This window comes from Anolis carolinensis, chromosome 2, assembly GCF_035594765.1.
Source record: "Anolis carolinensis isolate JA03-04 chromosome 2, rAnoCar3.1.pri, whole genome shotgun sequence".
In the NCBI taxonomy this organism is placed as follows: Eukaryota; Metazoa; Chordata; class Lepidosauria; order Squamata; family Dactyloidae; genus Anolis; species Anolis carolinensis.
In genome coordinates, this window is record NC_085842.1 from 192,519,040 (window position 1) to 192,543,705 (window position 24,666).

The 24,666-nt window shown below is 42.6% G+C and overlaps 1 protein-coding gene across 2 annotated transcripts in view; it reads left to right on the forward strand.

The window, feature by feature from the left end:
- rasal3 (RAS protein activator like 3) overlaps nucleotides 1-24,666 on the forward strand; it is a 65,993-nt gene that overhangs the window by 36,006 nt on the left and 5,321 nt on the right. For both annotated transcript variants that reach the window (XM_016991155.2, XM_016991154.2), the window contains exons 8-17: nucleotides 1,664-1,762; nucleotides 6,542-7,081; nucleotides 8,581-8,725; nucleotides 10,832-10,976; nucleotides 12,922-13,158; nucleotides 15,200-15,401; nucleotides 17,549-17,652; nucleotides 19,543-19,840; nucleotides 22,413-22,535; nucleotides 24,339-24,538. In XM_016991155.2, coding sequence (XP_016846644.1) covers nucleotides 1,664-1,762; nucleotides 6,542-7,081; nucleotides 8,581-8,725; nucleotides 10,832-10,976; nucleotides 12,922-13,158; nucleotides 15,200-15,401; nucleotides 17,549-17,652; nucleotides 19,543-19,840; nucleotides 22,413-22,535; nucleotides 24,339-24,538 — 2,093 coding nt within the window. The remainder of the gene's footprint in view (nucleotides 1-1,663; nucleotides 1,763-6,541; nucleotides 7,082-8,580; nucleotides 8,726-10,831; nucleotides 10,977-12,921; nucleotides 13,159-15,199; nucleotides 15,402-17,548; nucleotides 17,653-19,542; nucleotides 19,841-22,412; nucleotides 22,536-24,338; nucleotides 24,539-24,666) is intronic.

Below are 24,666 nucleotides of genomic sequence, written 5' to 3' on the forward strand. Positions count from 1 at the left end.
AGGACTGGTTATTTGTCGTTGTTGTTTACTTTGTAAACAACATGTAACTTGTTGTTTTTTTTTGAGCGAGGTAAGCTCCCATCTGTCAGCTCCAGCTTTCCATGCGGGAACATGTGAGAAGCCTACCACAGGATGGTAAAACATCCGGATGTGCTCTGGGCAATGTCCTAGCAGGCGGCCAGTTCTCTCACACAAGCAGTGACTTGCAGTTACTCAAGTCGCTCCTGACATCGGGAAAAAAAACCAAGCACAACCACAGCAACTCTATATTGTGTCGTAACACAGAAAAGCAGTGGAGGTATTTTTGGAAAATATCTTTTTCTTACTGCATGGGGTTATTTTCCAAAATCTTCTCTGCTGATTTCCCATCTGAATAGTTACTTCCAGCCCTCTTCTACAGTGTCAGATAAAATCCAGATTATCTGCTTTGAACTGGATTATATTGCAGTGTAGACTCATATAATCCAGTTTAAAGTAAATAATGTGGATTATCTGATTTGATAATTTGGATTATATGGCAGTGTAGAAGGGGTCCTAATAAGTCAGGATTGTAGTATTACAGTACAACAAACTATTTATACCGTATTTTAAAAAAATTGAAAAAAATTGAAAAGGGTTTCAAGAGTGTAGATCAGAGAAAGTCCAGCTATTCTCTTGAGAAGTCTTGTCTCCTCATGCAAGCATTGGAAGCAATCTGAGGTTTTCCTCCTGAGGATTTCCTTGGAAATCCCCATGGGAGGGACAACCAGATCACACCCACTAGTTTATCGTTCGTGCGATAAAGAAGATCCCTACTCAAACTGGTTACTGAGTCAGGAGTTGAAAAGGAGGTCATAAATGGACTGGTATCAGCATGAACAAAATCACATTCCCAGCATGGTGCAACAGCACCAGAAGAACCAGGACAGGGCTGAGACTAAAGTGGGACTATTTGTATAACAACATGGTCTCCTAAGGACACATTTTTTTAAAAAAGACATGTGGCTATTTTGGGGGAATTTTCTTGCCCCCAAACTAGCCAAATCAGTCTGAAATTGGATACAATTTTGGAAATTGCTTGTGATTGCCAACCCTGAAAAAAATGTCTGAAAATGGTTTAAAACAGGTCTGCACAACCTGTGGCCCTCCAGCTGTTTTGGCCTCCAACTCTCATTGGGTAAGCTAGCAAGGGCTTCTGGGAGTTGGGGGCCAAAACAGCTGGAGGACTGCAGGTTGTGCAGACCTGGTCTAAAATGATGCCTGGAAGTTATGAGATGACACTTTTGGTGCACTGAAATATGATGGTGCAGACTGGGGGTTTATGTGTGCATGTTTGTATCACAGAGAGGAATCACTTCCACAGCTTCCACAGGTGTCCAACCATGCTGTCAACACCAAGCACTTTGGGTTGACTCCTCAAGCAATGCAGCTGGGATCCAATTGTGAATTGGCTTTATCTAAGACAGTGCTTCTCAACCTGTGGGTCCCCAGGTATTTTGGCCTACAACTCCCAGAAAGCCCAGCCAGTTTACCAGCTGTTAGGATTTCTGGGAGTGGCCAAAACATCTGGGGACCCACAGGTTGAGAACCACTGATCTAAGAACTTTCTGTCCTTGTTTGGTTATCACAGGTGGAGGACCAGATAAAGAGCCTGCCCTAAACAGTTTTCTGTCCACTTTTGCAGGTTCTGAGTGCTGGAGGAAGACGCTGCTTCAAGTGTGCTTCTGCTGCTGAGAGGACCCGTTCAATGGAGGACTGGCGCCGAGCGGTCCAGCCCAGTATGGTAAAAGCAGACTTCTGTGCCTTGTCTGTTCATGCAAATTACATACTTCTTTCAGGCCCCGCAAGTAACAGTTTTCCTCTCATGGACTCAATTCCTTGAGTTCCTGTGTCCATCCCCTGCATACATCCATTTCCTGCTTCATATTCTTCATTCATTTGGAGCAGATTAATGTAATTATCTCAAAAGCTCACTTGGCCTTAATTGCATTTGTTCTGATGGCTTGCTCCTGGGCTGCAAGGATCAGACCTTCTGTCTCCTTCTTCAGTGTCCCATTCGTGAGCCAGAGCCAGGTCTTCTCCTTTCCTTCAATTTTGTCAAGGAACTTTCCATGCAATGTTTTGTTGTGCCATCTGTCAGCTCTAGTTTGTAGTGTGGTTTTCTTGTACTGGTTTTTGGTCTCCTGTGCTTTGAGGAGTTTCTGATTTTTTACTTCAATCAAAGCAGGTTCTTCACTTTGATTTACATATTCTGCCAGAGCATGTTCTTCTTCTTTGACTGCTTATTTTACTTGTAAGAATCCTCTGCCACCTGATCTTCTAGGCAGATATAGCCGGTCAACATCACTGCGAGGGTGCAGTGAATGATGAATGGTTATGAGTTTTCTTCTTTTTCTGTCTAAATTGCCCAGTTCCACCTGTGTCCAATTTATAATGCCAGCAGTGTGTCTTATGACAGGTATGGCCCAGGTGTTTATGGCCTTGATAGTATTGCCTCCATTGAGCTTGCTTTTGAGAATTTTTCTGACCCTTTGTGTGTATTCTTTGCTGACCACAGTTTTCACATGTTCATGCTAGGTGTTGTCCAGCTGTAATATGCCCAGATATTTATAGGCCTCTGGTTGGTGACACTTTATTGTTTGGCCGTTAGGCATATTTATGCCCTCACTTTCAATGATTTTTCCCTTCTTCAATGCCACTGTTGAACATTTGTCCAAAGCAAACTCCATGCTGATATCAGTGCTAAAAATTTGGACAGAGTTAGTCAGAGACTGGATTTCATATAGCTTCAGGTCATCCATGTACATCAGATGCGAAATTTTGTGAGATTTCTTAGATGTTTGATAGCCTAGGGATCATGGCAATAATGAAAAGCAGAGGGGACAATGAGTCTCCCTGGAAAATTCCTCTTCTGATGTTGACAAGTCCATAGCTTTCATTTCCAACAAACAGTACAGTTTTCCAGTGCTCTATCATGTTTTCAATGAAGGTGCCAACATTTTTACAAATCCCAATGGCGTCCAGGCACTTGATGATCCAGCTGTGTGGGAGTGAGTCAAAGGCCTTTTTGTAGTCAATCCACGTCATGTGAAGATTAGCTTTTCGGCTTTTACAGTTCTCCAGAATTATTTTGTCAATTAATAACTGGTCTTTTGTGCCCCTGCTTTTCCGTTTGTTGCCTTTCTGTTCATCTGGCAATTATTATTACTATTTTATTGTATGACACAGCAAACAAGACAGATATGCTGGATTTCGTATCACAAAATCACAAGTTGAACACTTCCCAAGTGTCTAGGACTGTGTGATGTATTTTCGGATGATGCGTGCAGATCCCAGTAGGGCGGCCTTTTGCAGTTGGCAGATCGTAATTTTGTTAGTGTCTATTATTTCCAAATGCCGGCTGAGCTCTTTTGGCATGGCACACAATGTGCCCATCACCACCGGGACCACCTGCACTGGTTTCTGCCAGAGTTCAATCTTGAGGCCCTGATAGCGGCTGAGTTTTTCCTGTTGTTTTTCGTCAATGCGACTGTTACCTGGGATGGCAACATTTATTATTATTATTATTATTATTATTATTATTATTATTATTATTATTATTATTTCCAGTGTTGTACCAACGCTACTGAAGTGCCCCATCCAGCATGGACACTGGCTGCAGTGGTGTCACTACACTTGGTTAACTCATTGTGTTGACTCAGTGTGCTAACCCATGAAGTCATCCTGTGGAGAGAGCAGGAGGGGGTGGCAGCAGAGGGGGAAATGGCAGCAGATGAGAAGGAGCATTCAACCTTCATCTCCCATCTCCTGCATGCCTTGCAGGACTCAGATAGCCCAGTTCAAAGTAGATATTGTGGATTATCTGCCTTAATATTCTGGGTTATATGGCTGTGTGGAAGGGCCCTGAGAGACGGATGGTGAGGGAGGACGCCACTGGGTGTCACTCATCTTTCATATATCCACTCAGTGTGGTCTGTACCCACCTAGTGGCATCACTGATCGACTGAGAGATTGTAGAAGATATTCAGAAAATAGTAACATTTTGATGCTTTTTCAATCTGCAAATCCACAAGGGATATTTTCATGGATACTGACTTACATACTTAGGTGATCCCTTGTTGTCCGAGTATGATGGCCTTCCTAGTGTAGTGTCTCGGCAGTGGACATGTAGGTGACTGTAGAATCCACATGCTCTTCCACAGTGAGGGCATCTGTTTCCAGGTGGAAGGCTGTCCTGGCTAGGGTTTGCTTGATGTGCCTTCTTCTTGGCAGGTTTCTCCCTTTCCCCCTCCATTCATGCATCTTCACATTCCACAGCACTGCTGGTCACAGCTGACCACGAGTTAGAGCGCTCAAAGGCCAGGGCTTCCCAGTTCTCAGTGTTTATGCCACAGTTTTAAAGGTTAGCTTTAAGCCCATCTTTAAATCTCTTTTTCTGTCCACCAACATTCTGTTTTCCATTCTTTTCTTTTTTTAAAAAAAAAAATCATTTTTATTGCAAGATTTGTAAGCAACAGTGTTACATTTTCTTATATGTATATGTATGTATATATATGTGTATATATATATATATATATATATATATATATATATATATATATAGTTTTTCTTGATACAATAAAAACCAAATTGACTGCTATGGATGGTTAGGGAAGGGGAGGAGTGGGGGGGTCAGGCGAGGAATACGACGGGAGGGGAAGGAGCAGGAGGAGAAAAAAGGGGGAAAGGGAGAGAGAGAGAGAATGGTTAATACAAAACAAAACAAAACAAAAACTATAAACACAGTTGCTATAATTTTCCTACTACTTCCAGAGTCTGTACCGCAGTGTTTTTTTGTTTTTGTTTTCCTTTTTACGTTCTCCTTTATAATTGTATAGATAACTATACATTTGCCTTTTAGAATCGCCCTGGGGTTCTCAATAATCCAACTTTATATACATTTTTTTTTTCTTTTCATAAATAATCTATCAGTGGTTTCCAATCCGTTCTATTAATTGATATTCTGCCCTGGGCCATTTTGTGTGTAAGAATGTCCATGTTCATAATGTCCAATATTTTAGAGATCCATTGTTCGGCATTGGGAATTTTCTCAATTTTCCATCTCTGTGCCAATATAATTCTAGCCACAGTCGTAAAATAAAATATAAGTTTATCTGTGTTTTTATCTACGTGTGTATCTGTAATTCCCAATAAGAAAATTTCAGGTTTGAATTCAAATTGTTTTTATAAAATTTTCATCATTTTTTATACACTTCGTACCAGAATTTTTTTACCCTTTTGCACTCCCACCACATGTGGATGAAAGTGCCAGTCTTCTTTCCACATTTCCAACACTTCTCATCTGTTTTTCCTTTATTATATAATGCCAATTTCTTCGGAGTCAATTACCACATGTAGAACATTTTATACCAATTCTCCTTGATCTCCACTGAATATGCATACCCTAATTTCTTTATCCATAACCCCTCCCATTGACTCATGCTGATAGTGTGTCTAACTATTCTGGCCGATTTTACCATCACGTCCTTTACTTGCTCTTCTTCTGTTGCCCAAATAAGTAATTGTCTATATAATATTTTTATTAATTTTTTGTCTATCTGTAAAATTTTGTCCCAAAATGATTCTTGAATTTCAAATCCTTTCTTTTTATCTTCCTTGTATTCTTCATTGATCTGCCAGTACTGGAGCCAGTTTATGGTTGGGTCAATTTCTCTAATCTCCTCATATGATTTTAACTTGACCTCTTGGTTGTTAATTGTTAGTAATTGTTTATAGGTGATCCACTTTTCGCTTGGGGTTTCTCTTCTGTGGTATGCTTCGCGTGGCGAGTACCACATAGGAGTTTTTGTATGTATTCTGTTGCTATACTTATCCCATGTTTTTATCAATGCTGCCCTAATAAAGTGGTTTTTAAAGTTTTTTTCTTCCTTTATTTTCCCTTTCCATAAATAGCTGTGCCACCCCCGTCGTAAGTCTTCCCCTTCTAAAGTCAGAATTTTCTTCTTCTCTAGGGAGGCCCAGTCTTTCACCCAGGCCAATGTGGCCGCCTCATAATACAATTGCAGATCCGGGAGGGTTAGTCCCCCTCTTTTCCTATCATCTTTTAAATTTTGGGCTTTTATCTTTGCTTTTTTGTTTTGCCATATGAACTTTTTATATCTTTTTTTTCTTTTCTGTTTTCCATTCTTGAGTTGGGAGTATATGACTGCTTTGGGAGACGGTGATCAGGCATTCAGACGTGGCCAGTCCAGCAAAACTGATAGTGCAGGAGCATCATGTCTAGCAAATTGTATCAAAATGAAGGTCTTCTAGCCCAAGAATACTATAGAGCTGTGTTGGAGAACCTAAGAAATACCTAGAAAGGCTATAGTATGTTCTTGGCCATGCATAAGTGAAACCGTCGGTACCGATTTTATGGATATGGGGTGAGGGGGAAATGCTATGAACCCATCCTTGTCCTACACACCTACTTAGTACCTAGTTTTGATCTCCTTCCCTTTTCCTCCTCCTCATCTTTCTCTGCATCCCACTTCTCAACCTATTCCCTGTGCCACCCTCTCAGGACAACTGTGAACGGACTGAGCGTATGCTGAGCCTTTGGGTGTATGAGGCCCGGGACCTGGCTCCTCGGAGGCCCTATCTCTGCGAGCTGCGGCTGGATGGAGCTCTGTATGCCCGCACTACGACTAAAACCGCCAGTCCCACTGGAACCATCTTCTGGGGAGAGCACTTCGACCTGAAGACTCTGCCCGTAGCTGAGGAGCTGCACGTCTACCTGGTACAGGAGGAAGAGGGGCACAAAGCAGGCAGCCCTGTCGCCAGTGTGGCCATCCCCTTAAAGGAGCTGGCTGCTGTGCGGCAGCCCTTGGAGAGGTGGTATCCTCTGGGCAGGGACAGGCCAAACCTGCCCACCCTCCGCCTTCGAGGACGCTACTGCAACATCCGAGTGCTGCCCATTGTGCGATACAAAGAGTTTGCGGAGTATCTCACTTTCCATTACCAGGAGCTGTGTGCTGGGCTGGAGCACAGCCTCAGCGCTAGAGACAAGGAGGAGCTGACCAGCGTCTTGGTGCGCGTCTTGCAAAGCACAGGCAAAGCCAAGGTACCTCTGAACTTACAGACACCCAAGTTGGGAAAGGAGACATGAGTTGGCAGCATCACATCCACCTGTAATAGGTCAAGCTATTGCTTGGCTCATAGGCCTGTGTTTATACTGCCATCTGCAGATTCGATGTGAGAATGCTTCTTGTTGTGGGCAGTTGCTTTTTTCAATTACGCACTCTTTTACTATATAGGCAGTCTCCGTTACAAACATCAGACCTCCGATGGCCTAGGGGATAAAAGCCTCGTGACTAGAAGGTTGGTTTGCTGACCTGAAAGCTGCCAGGTTCGAATCCCACCCAGGGAGAGTGCGGATGAGCTCCCTCTATCAGCTCCAGCTCCATGCGGGGACATGAGAGAAGCCTCCCAGAAGGATGGTAAAAACATCAAAAACATCCGAGAGTCCCCTGGGCAACGTCCTTGCAGACGGCCAATTCTCTCACTCCAGAAGCAACTCCGGTTGCTCCTGACACGAAAAAAAAAAACAGACTTACAAATGACTCATAGTTAAGAACAGAGATGAGACAACAGGAGGTGAGAGAGATCTACCCTCGGAAGAGAAATTCACTCCTATTGAGTTATCAGTTGAAGCTTTCTCACCAATCGTTGTTTCCACAACAAACCAATTTTTTCAAAATCCAATTATCACAGGGACAGAAAGTGAAGTGAAATCTTCTGAACAGGGGCACAGACAGCTAAACAGACACCACTGGGGTGTCAACCCTTACCTATGCTATATATATATATATATATATATATATATATATATATATATATATAGTAGTTGTTTTTTTCGTGTCAGGAGCAACCGGAGTTGCTTCTGGAGTGAGAGAATTGGCCGTCTGCAAGGACGTTGCCCAGGGGACGCCCGGATGTTTTGATGTTTTACCATCCTTATAGGAGGCTTCTCTGATGTCCCCGCATGGAGCTGGAGCTGATAGAGGGAGCTCTCCCCGGGTGGGATTCGAACCTGGCAGCCTTCAGGTCAGCAACCCAACCTTCAAGTCACAAGGCTTTTATCCCCTAGGCCACCGGAGGCTCCTATATATATAGTAAAGGAGTCGGACACGAAATTTTTACCTTTTCCCCCTATATATATATAGTAAAGGTAAAGGTTTTCCCTTGACATTAAGTCTAGTCGTGTCTGACTCTGAGGGTTGGTGCTCATCTCCATTTCTCAGCCAAAGAGCCAGTGTTGTTCGTAGACACCTTCAAGGTCATGTGGCCAGTATGACTGCATGGAGCACCGTTACCTTCCTACTGGAGTGGTACCTATTGATCTCACATTTCCATGTTTTCAAACTGCTAGGTTGGCAGAAGCTGGGGCTAACTACAGGAGCCCGCTCCTAGGAATTTCTAGGCACCTCTCCGTTGGAATCGCACTGGGCTGCTTATAGATTCCTTACTTTCTACTCTAGAAGAAAAACAATAAATACAAGAAATGAGTGAATAAATTAATGAATAAATAAATAATATCTGTTTTCCCTTCCTATGTTGTAGGACTTTCTGATTGATTTGGGATTGGCAGAGCTGGACCGTTTTGATGAACGAGAAGCCTTGCTTTTCCGTGAGAACACACTTGCTACCAAGGCCATTGATGAGTACATGAAGCTGGTGGGAGGCCCATACCTTTTGGGCACACTAGGTAAGTTGAGAGAATAGCTGATGGCAAAACAGAGGCAACAGCCTAGTATTTGCAGCAGGAACTAGTTTAGGATGTTTTTATTCCTGCCTGCAGGCTGCTTCATTCATATAGAATAAACTGCCAGGTAGTTGATCTAGCCTAAGGTCATGTTGGAAATTTTTGAAACTAGTCCTTATGATTCAGTTCAATAAAATAATCTGTAGGACTTTCTGCCATTGGAAAAACTTGATGGCCAAAATGATCTTCGTAAGAGAATAACTGACCGGTAAGATCTGAGGTCTCTTATAAATCAACTTCCTGTCCCCCCATCTACACTGCCATATGAAATCCAGATTATCTGCTTTGAACTGGATTATATGGCAGCGTAGACTCATATAACCCAGTTCAAAGCAGATAATGTGGATTATCTGTTTTGATAATCTGGATTATATGGCAGTGTAAAAGGGGCCTAAGAAGGGTTCAAGTTTAAAACAAACACTCAAGTCAACTCACAAAAGGACTATATGGGTATACTCGTTAATGAAATACAGTAGAGTCTCACTTATCCAAGATAAACAGGCTGGCAGAACCTTGGATAAGCGAAAATCTTGGATAATAAGGAGGGGTTAAGAAAAAAGCCTATTAAACATAAAATTACATTATGATTTTACAAATTAAGTACTAAAACAAAATGTTTTACAAGAAATTGGCAGAAAAAGCAGTTCAATACACAGTAATGTTATGTAGTAATTACTGTATTTACGAATTTAGCACCAAAACATTGCAACATTTACTACAAAAACAATGTCTACTAAAAGGCAGACTGCCTTGGATAATACAGAACCTTGGATAAGTGAAGCTTGGATAAGTGAGACTCTACTGTAGATGTATTCCTGGACATGACTTTTTTAACAGAAAATGTGGTAACGGAATCATAAAATTAAATGGAGAGAATAAGGATAGTTTCCTTCAAGCACAAAATAGAAAAGCAATCCAACATGTTTCAGTAAACTTTTAATGCAAAACTAACAAGATGCATATGTGAAATGAAACAGCCAGGGAAGCCTAGCATAAAAACATTTTAAACCTTCTAGAGACCACTTGAAAGCTTCTTCCAAAACTCATCTAAGATTGATTTTTTTTTATTTTACTAGCGTCCACTTTTCCTATGATCTCAATTTGTATGTATAAATTAATTTTTTATCACACTCATCCAATTTCCCTTTGTTTTGCCATTGACATATGTTCTGTTAGGAATTCTGAGGCAACAGCTGTTTACCTTCCACAGATATATAAACCTTCCTTGCTTAGTTTCTCCATACCTCACAACTTCTGAGGATGCCTGCCATAGATGTGGGCGAAACGTCAGGAGAGAATACTTCTGGAACATGGTCACACAGCCCGAAAGACATACAACAAACCTGTGATCCCGGCCATGAAAGCCTTCGACAACACAGCTGTTTACCTTGCCTAAATTCTCACCTTTTGCCACTCTTCTCAGGCTGGATCTACACTGCCATATAATCCAGTATCTGATCTCAGAGTTACCTGCTTTGAACTGGATTACATGAGTCCACACTGCCATATAATCCAGTTCAAAGCAGATAATCTGGGATCAGAAACTAAATTATATGGCAGTGTAGATCCAGCCACAGAGAAGGGAGTGATAAGAGTTAAGGGACAGTCTTTACACTGACCCATGGATGTCAACCCAGATTTTTTGAGGTCAGATTTTTGACTAACAGTTCTAAACCTATAAATTTATTTATTTATTTTATTTACATCACTTTTACCCCGCCTTTCTCCCCGAGGGGACTCAAAGCGGCTTACAATAAATAGGCAAAAATTCAATGCCTAAAAGCAATGTAAAAACAACAATTCATATTAAAAAAATCTACAAAACAACAATTCATATAAAACAGATACCATTGCAAAATAAAATCATATTATATAAAATTTTAAGTATGTCCAATTACTATATTCAGTAGGTGATTTTGGGAACTGTCATCTTTTAAAAAACACAGTTTCCTTGTTTTCCCTGAATGTTGGGCCATGCACTAATCCACGGGTAACTTGACATAGTTTGGTTACAGCTGAGCCATACAGAGTTGTGTATATATGTTACAGGTGACATTGTTGCCCGGCCATTCTCTCTGGAGGACAAGTGTGAAGTGGACCCCAGCAAATGTGCACCATTTGATCTTTCGGATAACCGCAGCAACCTACAGCATCTCTGTGATGAGGTCTTCCGGAAGATTGCTGAGTCTCTCCAGTAAGCATTTGAGCAGGGGTGTTGGAGACAACTTTTCTCACTGGCTCTGACTAGGCTTTCTTTTTGTATGGGGAGATCAGGATGGGCTTCTCCTTCCCAGACTGCTGGAATATAAAAGTCCCTTTCGAGATCCCTGGTAGCCCCTTTATAGTGAACACAGACTGCTTGACTATCTAATGACACTGTCTGAAAATATGTATGGGTTTTCTGATGGATCAGGAGGATTCTGCATTTAATGGTAGAAACCATTTTTAAAAGTAGAGTATTTGAAGGTTTGCAGAGTGCTGGTCCCTCGGGTGGTGTAGGCTGAGAAGCTCACCCTTATTTGAGATTTTGAAGAAGGTTCTCTAATAAAGAGGATAAAATGTCAATGAGTCACTGCTGTGATCACATGCCATGCATCTCTGAGTTTCTAGGATGTGCTAGCACAGGAGTTTCAAAATTTTCATGGAGGGCCACATCAGCTTTATGGTTGCCTTCAAAGAGATGGAGAATCCATAGATAGAGAGGGCAAAGTATTATTTTTTTACATAGTGGTCGGTGCTCTTAAGTTTTTATCCCATTTGGGTGCCTCAATGTCATTGAACAACAACTCCTATCACTTTTGGTGATCTGCCATGTAGATTGGGGATAACGGGACTTGCAGCCCAACAGCACCTATGACTCTGAGTTTGGGGGAGACTTAAAGGACATTTCAAAGTCAGACATCATATTCACAAGCTTTGTATCCATTTTAGTATTTATTTATTTATTTTAATTTTATTTACATATATCTCGCCTTTCTTCCCATGGGGATTCAAGGCATTTGTACCTAACATCAAAACCCACTATCCTGACTAAACAGAACAATCTGCAGCCTCCCAGATGCTACTGCATCACAGCTCCCATCAGTTCTAGCCATGGTGTTGAATGATAAAAAATACAGTAGTTGTAGTTCAGCATTCTGGTGGAAGGAGATTCCACTGAACATTAGGAAGAACTTCCTGACTGTATGAGCTGTTCAGCAGGGGAACTCTCTACCTCAGCATCTGGTAGAAGCTCCTTCTTTGGAGGCTTTTAAACAGAGGCAGGATGGCCATCTGTTGGAGGTACTTTGATTGTGCTTTTCCTGCATGGCAGGAGGTTGGACTGGATGGCCCATGTGGTCTCTTCCAATTCTGCGATTCTATAATTCTATCTGGAGGGCTACATAAAATGACATGGCAGGCCGGATTCGACCCATGGACCTTAAGTTTGAAAGACGTGTCCTAGAATTTGGCAAATGTGGTAATTGACTATCCTGCCAAATAGTAATATAATCAGAGAAACCATTTTAGTTTATGGCTCCAGGGTTGCTTGAATGTAAATGTAAAGATTTTCCCCTGATATTAAGTCTAGTCGTGTCTGACTCTGGGGGTTGGTGCTCATCTCCATTTCTAAGCCGAAGAGCCAGTGTTGTCCGTAGATGCCTCCAAGGTCATGTGGCCAGCATGGCTACATGGAGCACCGTTATCTTCCCACCGGAGTGGTACTTATTGATTTACTCACATTTGCATGTTTCAAACTGCTAGGTTTGCAGAAGCTGGGGCTAACAGTGGGAGCTCACTCCACTTCCCAGATTCGAACAGGCAACCTTTCGGTCAACAAGTCCAGCAGCTCAGCCATTTAACCTGCTGCTTGGCTGTAGCTGAGCTTTTACTCACTCCCTGCTGAGTTTCCAGCAATTGCCAAATATGTCTGACTTCCACCCCATCCATCCATAATGGGATAAATAACTGACAGTCAAGCACTAAGGAATTATTGTATAAAAGGTACCTCTATCCTGCTAATATCCAATACAAGACAAAAGAAACATTTAAACATATCAGTCTCCTGGTACTCAGTGTCACCACTCCATTCCATTCTGATAAATTATTGCCATTAGGCCTGCTTTCTCAGCATGTCGTCTTGCTCTTTTTAATTTCAGTGCCTTTCCTGCCGAGCTGAGCGAGGTCTTCACCGCCTGGCAAGAGGCATGCCAGCTGCGGGGCAAACCTGGGATTGGCCAGCGACTCATTTCCGCTTCCCTCTTCTTACGCTTCCTCTGCCCAGCCATCATGTCCCCCAGCCTCTTCGGACTCACTCAGGCATACCCGAACGATGCCACCTCTCGCACCCTCACCCTGGTAGCCAAAGTTATCCAGAATTTGGCCAACTTTACCACGTAGGTAATTGGGGTCCCCTGCCTGGGTCCAGGAAAAGGGGTTCAGTGTGAAACTTGGAAACTGGCTTCCAAAGAAACAAGCTAGAATCGTAATCATAGCACTGGCATTGGCATTTATGAAATGGTTTCTCTGTGCATGTAGAATTTATGACATGGAAGGGATATTTTCCTTCAATGGGTTATGTACGTCATTCAATAGTCATTTTTAGTGTCACCCAAATTGGTCTAAAGTGGTGTGAGTTCTCATGATGTAGCTCTCTGCATTTTGCCAGATTTTACCAGCTGCTGTTACATTTGTGTCCTCTCCTCTCCTTTCCTTTTTTGATATGGGGAATGGTTTTTTTTAGCAGTTTCTTATGATCTCATCAGACGAGCAAAATTGTCCGTGTTAGGACTCTTTGACCTCACTTGTGAGGCACAGATCCTGACGGATCACATCGCACAATGCCGATCTACTTCCAGCATGGTTCTGAACCTCAAAATAAGTTGAAGTGTCATAGGAAACAATGGGGAGAGGCCAGGCAGCAATGCTTCCCCCATGGGTTGAGGTAGGGGCAATGCAGGGTGCAGGGCAATGGGTTCTCCATGCTCCCCGTTTAACTTGCCATGATCCATGGTGAATCCCACAGCTATTGCCTAGACCTCCATGTGATGAGGTCCTGAGATCTGCAGTAGAGCTTTCCAAAACATGTTTAAACTGGGTTGGTTCATTGAGGTTGCTTAATTTCTTTTAATTGGCTTTCAGTATTTATTTTCAATAGTCTTAGGTTTAATTCTGTTTTAATGTTTATATACCTTGGGCTTAAATTATACATTGTATTGTTTTTAGCACTAAACACCCCTTGAGTCTCCTTTAAGAGTGAAAAAGTAGCATATAAAATGATAATCATAATCATTGTGCTGGGTATCAATAATACAATTCTTTATTGATTAGTCACTTTTGACCATATCAAAACATGTAAAACATACAATATGTACACACTTACACATACATACAATAAAACCATGTAAAGATACAAAACATCCCGACCTGCGGCCTAATAACCCACTGCTAGACAAATACTGAGTAAAAAGGTTAAAATTAGTAATTTCCTAAGGAAAGGTTTGAACGAGGACAGGGGTAAACAAAACAAGTGTCTTGTCCATAGTAAATTTGCTGGGTATCAAATACATCCACAATTTCCACCATGGTACAAACAAGATGGATCTCCAATGTCTTGGCTACCTAATATTCTTGTGTATTTTTTGAAAGGTGGCAGGAGGAGCCGGGCTGTGGCGCAGGCTGGTGAGCAGCCTGCTGCAATAAATCACTCTGACCATGAGGTCATGAGTTCGAGGAGCACCCGTCAATTGAAAAATAAAAAATAACCCCTGCTCGTTGCTGATCTAGCAACCTGAAAGATAGTTAGTTGCATCTATCAAGTAGGAAATAAGGTACCACTTATAAAGTGGGGATGTAAATTTAACTAATTTACGACGTTGGAATGAGGAAGTGCCGTCACAGTGGATGATGAAGCAGCTGCTCCCCTCCTGTGGCCAGAATCGAACATCTCCTCAGGAGAAGGTTAAATTGCCTCTGTGTCTGACTCTGTCTCAGTTCTATGTGTATATGGGCATTGAATGTTTGCCCTATATGTATATAATGTGATCTGCCCTGAGTCCCCTTCAGGGTGAGAAGGACGGAATATAAATACTGTAAATAAAATAAATAAAATAATGCCTGAGGGAATGTGTGATCTGTGAAACTCGCATTTCATTTATGCAGGGATGAATTGTACTGTACACCTGTGACCTCTTACCACTTTCGCCACAATTCCTCAGAATGAGGGAGGATGGCAGTTTTATATAAACCAGCGATGGTGGTGGGTTGGCTTCTGCATCACTTCCCAGGCCAAAAGGATGAAGGGATGTGGAGGATTAAGAAATGAGCAGGAACTGTAACCATTCCCTTCTTTGGCCATCAGTGCCAGTGATGAGGAATCATATGATTCCTCAAGGCTTAGCCATCCCAGATGCTAATTTGTCATTCTCTTTCCTGCAGATTTGGGGAGAAAGAAGCCTATATGAGTTTCATGAATGAGTTTCTGGAGCAGAACTGGGGCTCTATGAAGTCTTTCCTCAGCAGTGTATCAAGTCCTGGCAGTGCTATCCACATGGTTGCCTTTGATGACTCCATTGACTTAGCCCTAGAGCTGTCCATCCTGCACTCACTGCTCTGCAACATCTTCTCCTCTCTAGAACCGGTACTACTATATGCTTCTTTCTAAATGTGGGGGCATCCTACACACAATGGGCTTGGCATAGGGCAACTCTTGGCACAGGGCATTTCAATCTCTTGGCCATCCCAGTGCCTCGTGGTTGGTGTACAAAACAGAACAAGGAGAAGCCTGGGTCTGAAGTCATGGGGGAGACTGTTCTTTCACAGTTCCCTGTAATTGTCTGCCTGTCCTAACAGCTCATCAGTGGCTTAAACCCCAGAGCCCCTGGTGGCGCAGTGGGTTAAACCCTTGTGCCGGCAGGACTGATGACTTGAAGGTTGGGTTGCTGACCTGAAAGTTGCCAGTTCGAATCCAACCCGGAAAGATTGTGGATGAGCTCCCTCTACCAGCTCCAGCTCCATGCAGAGACATGAGAGAAGCCTCCCACAAGGATGGTAAAAACATCAAAACATCTGGGTGTCCCCTGGGAAACGTCCATGCAGATGGCCAATTCTCTCACACCAGAAGCGACTTGCAGTTTCTCAAGTCGCTCCTGGCATGAAAAAGTGGCTTAAACAGATTTCATTCAAAGTACTGGTTAAGACCTATAAAGCACTATACAGTCCGGGCCCAGGCTATTTGGCAGATCTCTTTTTTTTCATGTCAGGAGTGGCTTGAGAAACTGCAAGTCGCTTCTAGTGTGAGAGAATTGGCTGTCTGCAAGGATGTTGTCCAGGGACACCTGGATGTTGATTTTTACTATCCTTGTGGGAGGCTTCTCTCATGTCCCCACATGGGGAGCTGGGGCTGACAGAGGGAGCTCATCCGTTCTCCCCGGATTTGAACCACCAACCTTTCGGTCAGCAATCCTGCCGGCACAAGGGTTTAACTCATTTTCCTACCGAGGGCTCCCAGTGTGAATCTGCCTAGGCCCAGAGATCCTCAGGTGAAACCTTTCTCTTGGTCTCATCGCTATTGCAAGTGTATTTCTTGGTAACACAAGAGAGGACCTTCTTGGTGGCCACTCCTCAACACTGGAACCCACTGGCCAAGGAAGTGAGAAAGGCCTCCTCCTTTCTGTGCTTCTGGTGGCAGGCTAAAACCTTTCTTTTTAGTCAGACATTTAAAGAAGAAAGTTCTTAAGACCAACCCAGGAGGTGCTGTGTAGCGATTTAATCATTTTAATGGGGTTTTAATGGTTTAATGGTTTTATGTGATATTAACTATTTGTTTTTAACAAATTCTGTATTTATTTTTTTTCTGCCAACCTAGCAGTTCGAAAACATGTCAATGTGAGTAGATCAATAGGTACCGCTCCGGCGGGAAGGTAACGGCGCTCCATGCAGTCATGCTGGCCACATGACCTTGGAGGTGTCTACGGACAATGCCGGCTCTTCGGCCTAGAAATGGAGATGAGCACCAACCCCCAGAGACAGACATGACTGGACTTAACGTCAGGGGAAACCTTTACCTTTACCTATATTTAATTTTATTTTAATGTTTATATGTGGAAGATTTTAACTTATAAATTGTATTGTTTTTAGTGCTGTAAGCTGCTTTGAGACCCATTTAAGAGAGGAAGATGGGGAATTAATTAATTAATTAATTAATAATAAAGGGTGGGGTGGGGTTGGATTGCAATTTCCCAAATGGCCAATGAGGATGCTGGCAGGGTAAATTCTGGAAGCTATACTTCAAAATTGTAACTTTCCCCAACTATGGGTTGGCTGGCTTTGTGGAGTTGTACACAGGAAGAAATAATTTTAACATAAGTTGAAGAATGTGTATTTAGAAATCCATGTCAAATGTAGAAGTTTGCTAAACTCAACTGGTCAGGGCTATGAATGCAACCTTTGCTCTCACTAGCCAATTATTGTTTGAATGTGTTTTAAAAGTGACTCTGACTTATGGTGATCTTTTTCAAGGGGTTTATTGGCAAGATTTGTTCAGTGAAGGAAGGTTGCTATTGTCCGAGGTGTGCTGTTTAAACCTCTGTGGAGATTTGAATCCAGGAGTCTGACACTCAAACCATTGTGCTACACTGGCTCCTCTATATTGGCCACAATGAGAGGAACCCTTACTGTCAGTCTCTGGGCAAACCACGAGATCAATTTGCAATTTTTGCAAGTCTAATTCCTGGGTGGCGTGAGTAGGCTGTCTTACACTAACCTTTCTGTTGTGCCTTTTGCAAGCGAACACAGGAGAGCTTGGAGCCTCTGCCCACCATCCTTCATGCCATACAAGAGGGAACACCAGTACCTGTCTCTGTTCGACTTGGACCAAACACAGTGGCAAGGTAATGGACGTACTGCTTCTGTTAATGGGTGAAGAGGGGGAATATACCAAATTGAAGGCAAGGAGGGACATTAGGAAAAACAAGAAGAGAACTGACTCTAGGGAATGCAGCAACCAGATGTGGAGGGTTGATCTGGCCCAATATCTAGTGCCAATCAGAAAGCGTATTCCTTAGGCTACTTGGGCGGGCTTTCTTTCCCTGGAACACGGGTGGTATGGAGAATTCATAGGCAGGTGGATTTGCATTTTAGGTACTAAGTCATTGCCTCCGTGGAATTTTCAGTTTTTTGAAATTCCTTTAAGAAGCTGAGTCCCCACCCATCCTTCTGTGCACCATATAGTTTCCTGCCTAAGGGAGGACTGTTTGTCCTTAAAATGTTTAAAATATCAAATTAAAATCAAAGAACTTGGGCAGATTACATTATGCATATTTTGATTTCCATAACTTAAACTGTAGAGCTTAGATCTTTTTCAAAAGAATAATAATGAACAAATCCATGTACTGTGTGGGTGGAGTCCTGCTTCCAACCTGCATCATCCATGGGGATGAAAATTCCCAACAAAAACGTTTGGGTCTGGAGAAATCTTGTGCCTCAGTACTGAGACTTTTATGGTACTTCTAGGGCAGTGGCTCTCAACCTGAGGTCCCCAGGTGTTTTGGTCTTCAACTCCCAGAAATCCTAACAGCTGATAAACTGGCTGGGATTTCTGGGAGTTGTAGGCCAAAAACACCTGGGTACCCCAGGTTGAGAACCATTGTTCTAGGGGATAAAAGGGAGGACAGGGAGGGGAGAAGGTCAGTGGCCATGCCACCCCATTCCAATCGCAAATTGGCATGGGTGGGTATCTGCCCTCCCCCCCCATGTGACTAGGGGTTCGGCCCTTCACACACTAAATTTCACTCTCCTCCCTAAAACATCTCAGCTCAAAGGTGCTACTGACTTTTAAGAGCACAATTTTTCCTTTAAAAGAGGTTACAAATTGCTTGCATTCCTTATCTACAGGCAGGATTTGGGGCACTGTTTTGAAATGTTTCTGGTCCTTTCCATTTTGATGCCCTAGATTTTAAAATTTTCTTCCATGCGAGGTTAGGCTGATCTCCTCCCTTCTCCCCTTTCACCAGTTTAAACAGACTTAAGATGTATAATTGCTCACAGGGATGCTTCTTATAGGACATATGATTTACATTTCCTTTTAATATATCTGCTAATATTTTTATGGGAGCCCTGGTGGCGAAGTGCGTTAAAGCACTGAGCTGGAGACCGAAAGGTCACAGGTTTAAACCCCAGGAGCGGCGTGTGCGGCCGCTGTTAACTTCAGCTCCTGCCAACCTACCAGTTCGAAAACATGCCAATGTGAGTAGATCAATAGGTATCGCTCCGGCAGGAAGGTAACGGCACTCCATGCAGTCATGCTGGCCACATGACCTTGGAGGTGTCTATGGACAACGCCGGCTCTTCGGCTTAGAAATGGAGATGAGCACCAACCCCTAGAGTCAGACATGACTGGACTTAACGTCAGGGAAAACCTTTACCTTAATATTTTTATGTGGACTTAATGTGATGATTTTAATTGTCTGTAAACAAAATTGCAAATCACCTTGGGTTGCACTCTGAGAGAAAGGTGACATACAAATTAAGTGAATCAATAAATAAGACTAGCCCTGCCAGGAAGGTTCCAAGAGTGTGGATCAGCTTGTGAACCACTGAGGCAGGCAAGGCAAAGCAAGGAAGGTGAAGGTGAAGTGCAGCCATTTTTCATTGTAGTAGCAGGAGGGCTAAGGGTGCAAGGCACTTTGGAGGGCTGCCAAATGGGATAGGGAGCACAAGCATCTCTTGTTTCCTGATCCTGAATCAGGATTATGTGCTGACTGCTTCCCACATCTTTCCAGCCATTCCAGACAGGCAGAAAACCAGAAGCCAGGATTTGTGCCACCACGGGAGCTGGACAAGCACAGCCCTTTGATCAAGAGCCAGTCCATGACCAGCATCCAGAAGGGCCAAAGGAAGGAAGAGCCACTGGCCCCTGTTCAACCACCCAAAACCCGGAGCAAAGTGCAGCGCACACAAAGTGTGCCAACCCAGACCAAGGGCGGCCGGCGTCTCCAAAAGCAGAACAGCATGGAGCACATGGCTGACAGCAGCCCTGAGTCTAGTGCTTCTGGCGCACAACACAGCAAGGCCATGCAGGTAATCTGGGCTCCAGATGGGATTCCCCAACCATTCAGACTTAGTCTTGGAACTGCCAGTGCTTTCCAGGGCAAGGACCAAGGCAGCATACATGAGTGATTCTGGAAGCTTTTGGGGATCAGAATGATGCTTAGAATGAACAATTTCAAATGTTATTTCCCTGCTGAGCAAGACTGTGAAAATTTTGCCCGTTCTTGATGATGTCAATATGTAACACAATTTTTAGTCCTGGGTTATAAATGTCATTTCCTAATTGGTTCTATCATAAAACCATGGAAAAGTTGATTAAAATATGAAAACTTTGTTTTTGTGGGACATCCTGCTGCACATTTTGCTGTAATTTTTCAATGCATACCTCATCCAGTCTCAACCAATGCAACATAATTTGTGCCAGCCACAAAAATGAGGTTTGTGGAGTATAACAACTACTTTCAAAGTAAATAAGGTGAAGGTAAAGGTTTAGTCCAGTCATGTCTGACTCTGGGGGTTGGTGCTCATCTCCATTTCTAAGCCGAAGAGCTGGTGTTGTCAAGGTCATGTGGCCGGCATGACTGTATGGAGTGCCGTTACCTTCCTGCCGGAGCGGTACCTATTGATCTACTCACATTGGCATGTTTTCGAACTGTTAGGTTGGCAGAAGCTGGAGCTAACAGTGGCTGCTCCCGCCACTCCCGGGGTTTGAACCTCGGACCTTTCCGTCTGCAAGTTCAGCAGCTCAGTGCTTTAACACACTTCGCCACCAGGGTTCCTTTCAAATTAAATACCACATAATTAAACAGGAAATAACATTTTCAAACCAGGAACAGATTTTTTTTCAAATTTTGTTACATGTTTGTTGTTAAGTGCAGTTTGCATAAAATGAAAAATTGCTCTGATCTTGCTCTTGTACATGATGAAATATCACACTGATTCTGAAAGCTTTAAGTAACTTTTTCAAATGCAGTAAATAGTTCTAATATGAATCATTGTGATTAGAATTTTGGAGGGAAGATCATACATCAGTTCTAACTGATAAGCAGACAGTTTCTCAAGATATATACTTGAGTATATCGAGTATATTGAAGGTTTTCAGTCCTTTTAGAGCTGAAAAAGCCCCCTTCGGCTTATATTCAAGTAAGGGTCCTGGCCGGCTTGGGGTCGGTTTATTCTCGAGTATATGGATAATCAGAGTTAGACAGTCTTATCTTAAATTCCAGTTTTATGTAAATATTCAAAAACATTTAACCTACTGATGCCTCAACTAATGTAATTTTATTGGTATCAATTTTTATTTTCATTTTTGAAATGTACCAGTAGCTGCTGCATTTCACACCCTCGTCTTATACTCGAGTCAATAAATTTTCCCAGTTTTTTTGTGGTAAAATTAGGTGTCTCGGCTTATATTCGGGTCGGCTTATACTTGAGTGTATACAGTAATCCCCTTTTCACTTCCTTTGTTGCACTGTCAGAAAGAGAAAACATACAACCAAATTGCTACCCCACCCCATTATGCTGTGCAACGTCCACCCCTACTACCATGTTTCCCCGAAAATAAGACAGTGTCTTATATTAATTTTTGCTCCCAAAAATGCTCTAGGTCTTATTTTCAGGGGATGTCTTATTTTTCCATGAAGAAGAATTCACATTTATTGTTGAACAAATAAAATGAACATTTATTATATACTGTACAGTAGTTGTCATCATAAACCAGCATAACCAGACAAACTGTGAATCCTATCAAGAATTTCTTGTTACTACCAATATTTCCATGTACAACACTTTATGGTACATACATTTACCGATCCTGCATGCTCTGGTGTTCTGTTCAGCAGGCATGCTTCCAAACAAAAACTTTACTAGGTCTTCCTTTCGGGGGAGGCCTTATATTTAGCAATTCAGCAAAACCTCTACTAGGTCTTATTTTCTGGGGATGTCTTATTTTAGGGGGAAAGGGTATGAGATGTTGGGAACTCTGGACTGTCTGCATACAATGCATGGATTTTGACACTGTGTTCTAGGGATTCTTGGAAAATCTTGGATAGCAGGATTCCCAAGTCTTTGTATCTAGTGTGATCTCTCTGTACTGGCCCTGCTATCCCACCTGTATCTGTATTTAAGTTGCCCAGGAAGACTTTCACATTTCCCTTCCATTTTCCCATATCAGGCTGATGAGCATGTTCTGTTAATATAAGTCTAGGGGGTGGGCCAGTCATTGGTCTCTCATGGCCTTATCATCTCTTATCTGATCTGATCTGAGTCCCTGAACAGACTCAGAAGTGGAGTGGGCAGATCTAAAGACAACTTGGCAAGGTGGCACTACCTGGGGGAATCCTCCACCTTGTGTGACTGTGGAGCTGAGTAAACAACTCCGCATATGTATGCTTGCCCACAATGTCCTGCCTCATGTACGAAGGAGGAGTTGTTTAAAGCTACAGACAATGCTGTTGCTGTTGCCCGCTTTTGGTCTAAAACTATTTAGTTGCTTGTGATTTCCATTTTTCCCATCATTTTAAAATGTATTTATCATGCAATGCTTTTGACACGAAATAAATCTGATCTGATCTCCTTTTCCCTAATGTTGCTTGTATTCCAGGGTTACTCAAAGCTCCGTCCATCTGCATCACTTCCTAGGAAACCTACTGTGCCCTGGCTACGGCACTCAGAGGAGGCAGCTGCAACTCAGAATGGCCTGTATGCTCTGCATCCACTGGAAGAGGTAATGGAGAGCTCAGTGCACCAGTCTCCTGGGGCACCTTTCCACACAGCCATATAGCCCAGAATATCAAGGCAGAAAATTCCACAATATCTGCTTTGAACTGGGTTATCTGAGTCCACACTACCATATATTCCAGTTCAAAGCAGATAATGTAGGATTTTATTCAGCTGTGTGGAAGGAGCCTGGGAAACAGCCCACCTGATCTTACATGCTATTCTCAGATCCAGACTCTTTATCTAATGAACTGACTCAGATTCCCTTAGCTTCTCCTTTGATTCTTAATATTTCTTTGATGTAAAAGGTTCACATGGTCTGACATCATGATGCCAATGTTTTCTTTTTCCAGTGGGTATAGTCACTAATCAATCAAGGGTGCACACCTTCAGTAGTTGGGTTGGAGGACAGATCCTCTAATCAGTTGAACATATCACGAAGGAGTTTTGAACCTATTGAAGAAATGATGTGCTGTAATATCAGGAGGTAACATTTTGCAGGAAGAGGGGGATTTCTGAAGCCCCTTGACATGACATTTGAAGCTGTTATGAAAGCACTGGAGAACTTATCAAAAGTTTCAAGAATCTTTGGGGAAACTTTTGATAGCCTCTTCCTGACCTTGGTGTCCGATGGACCACAGGAAGAGAATGTATTGCTAGGGAAACAAGTTAAAGAGTTGGTCTTAGAAGCAAGACTTCTTTGACCACTTCTCCTCCTTCCAACATAATACAGCCTTTAAAAAGAAAACCCAGGGCTCCCTTCAATGCAAAGGAAGGGGTTGGCTGGAGGAGATGGGGGTTATTTGGAAGGAAAATAGGCAGATAGGTGAGGATTATTAATATTACAAAAATACATGTGAATCAACGTAACCTTTCTTGTTTTATTCCAGTGGTAGATCAGGAGCTTTCTGATGCAAAGGTGTCACAATGAATATTTGGGCCTTCTCACAATACACATTTATGGCAGTATGGTTCCAGCTTAATTGCCATGGCAATATCCTATGGAATCCTGCAAATTGGTATACTGAGAATGCAAATTTTGAATTCTTAATCAGAAAGATGTAGTGCCTCACCTAGCTCAAGTACAGTGTTCCCTCACTTATCACGGGGTTTAGGTTCCAGGACCACCCACAATAAGTGAAAATCCGCATAGTAGGGACACTATGTTTATTTTAATATTCATACATTATTTTAATAGTTATACACTATTTTAAGTCTTTATCAACCAATCGTGTGTTGATAAATCGCCTCCTTCTCCTCCCGTTGCCACTTGGGCTCCTTTTATCTCCCTTTGGCTTTTCCTTCCTCCCTTCCTGTGGTTGTAAATTGTAATTTTGTATGATTTATAATAGTCTTTTGGAGTTTATTGAAAAACCACGAAACAATGAATCTGCGAAAAGTGAACCGCGAAGTAGTGAGGGAACACTGTACAAGGAATCTATAGGAAGCCAACATAGCAGTGAATGCGGAATGATAGCACTATTATTATTTAGTATAAAAGGATCCTATATCGCTGAATGAAGTGTGTACAGCTATATGGGCCTGTAACATTATTTACTACCCAAGGAATAGGAATCTTGATACACGTGCATGTGCCCCTGCATTCTCTGGAATGAAATAGATGCCAAAGCATCAATTTTCCTTCCTTTCTCCTCCTCCTCTTTGATGTATGCTATTCTTTCTTAAGCTGGGATGGGAAGCTTGTTTTAGCCCCATCGCCCCTCTTTCTAGCTCAGGATGACCCAATAGGGAAATCTCACTACTCCAAACTGCTGGCTGGTCTAAATGATTGTCTTTGCATATCTCACAGTATGGGAGGCAGATGGAACAGCTGCAGGCTGCGGTGACTACAGCCAAGGAGAAGCAGAAGCTATTTCAGGAACAGCTGGAAAATGTGGCTGCTCAGAATCAAGTGCTTCTGGAAGAAAAAACAAAGTTTCAGGAACGGGAAGAGATTCTCTGTAAGAGGCTGGAGGAAACCGAGAGCTGTCTTGTTCAACTTATCAGTAGGTGAGAGTCCTCAAGCCCCATAGTGTCATGAGTTCAGGAGTGGGTAAAAAAGAAACAAGTTGTTGGGCAGTATTACTTGCCATTGGCAATGCTGCTAGAGCTGATGGAAGTTGTTGGGCAGTATTACT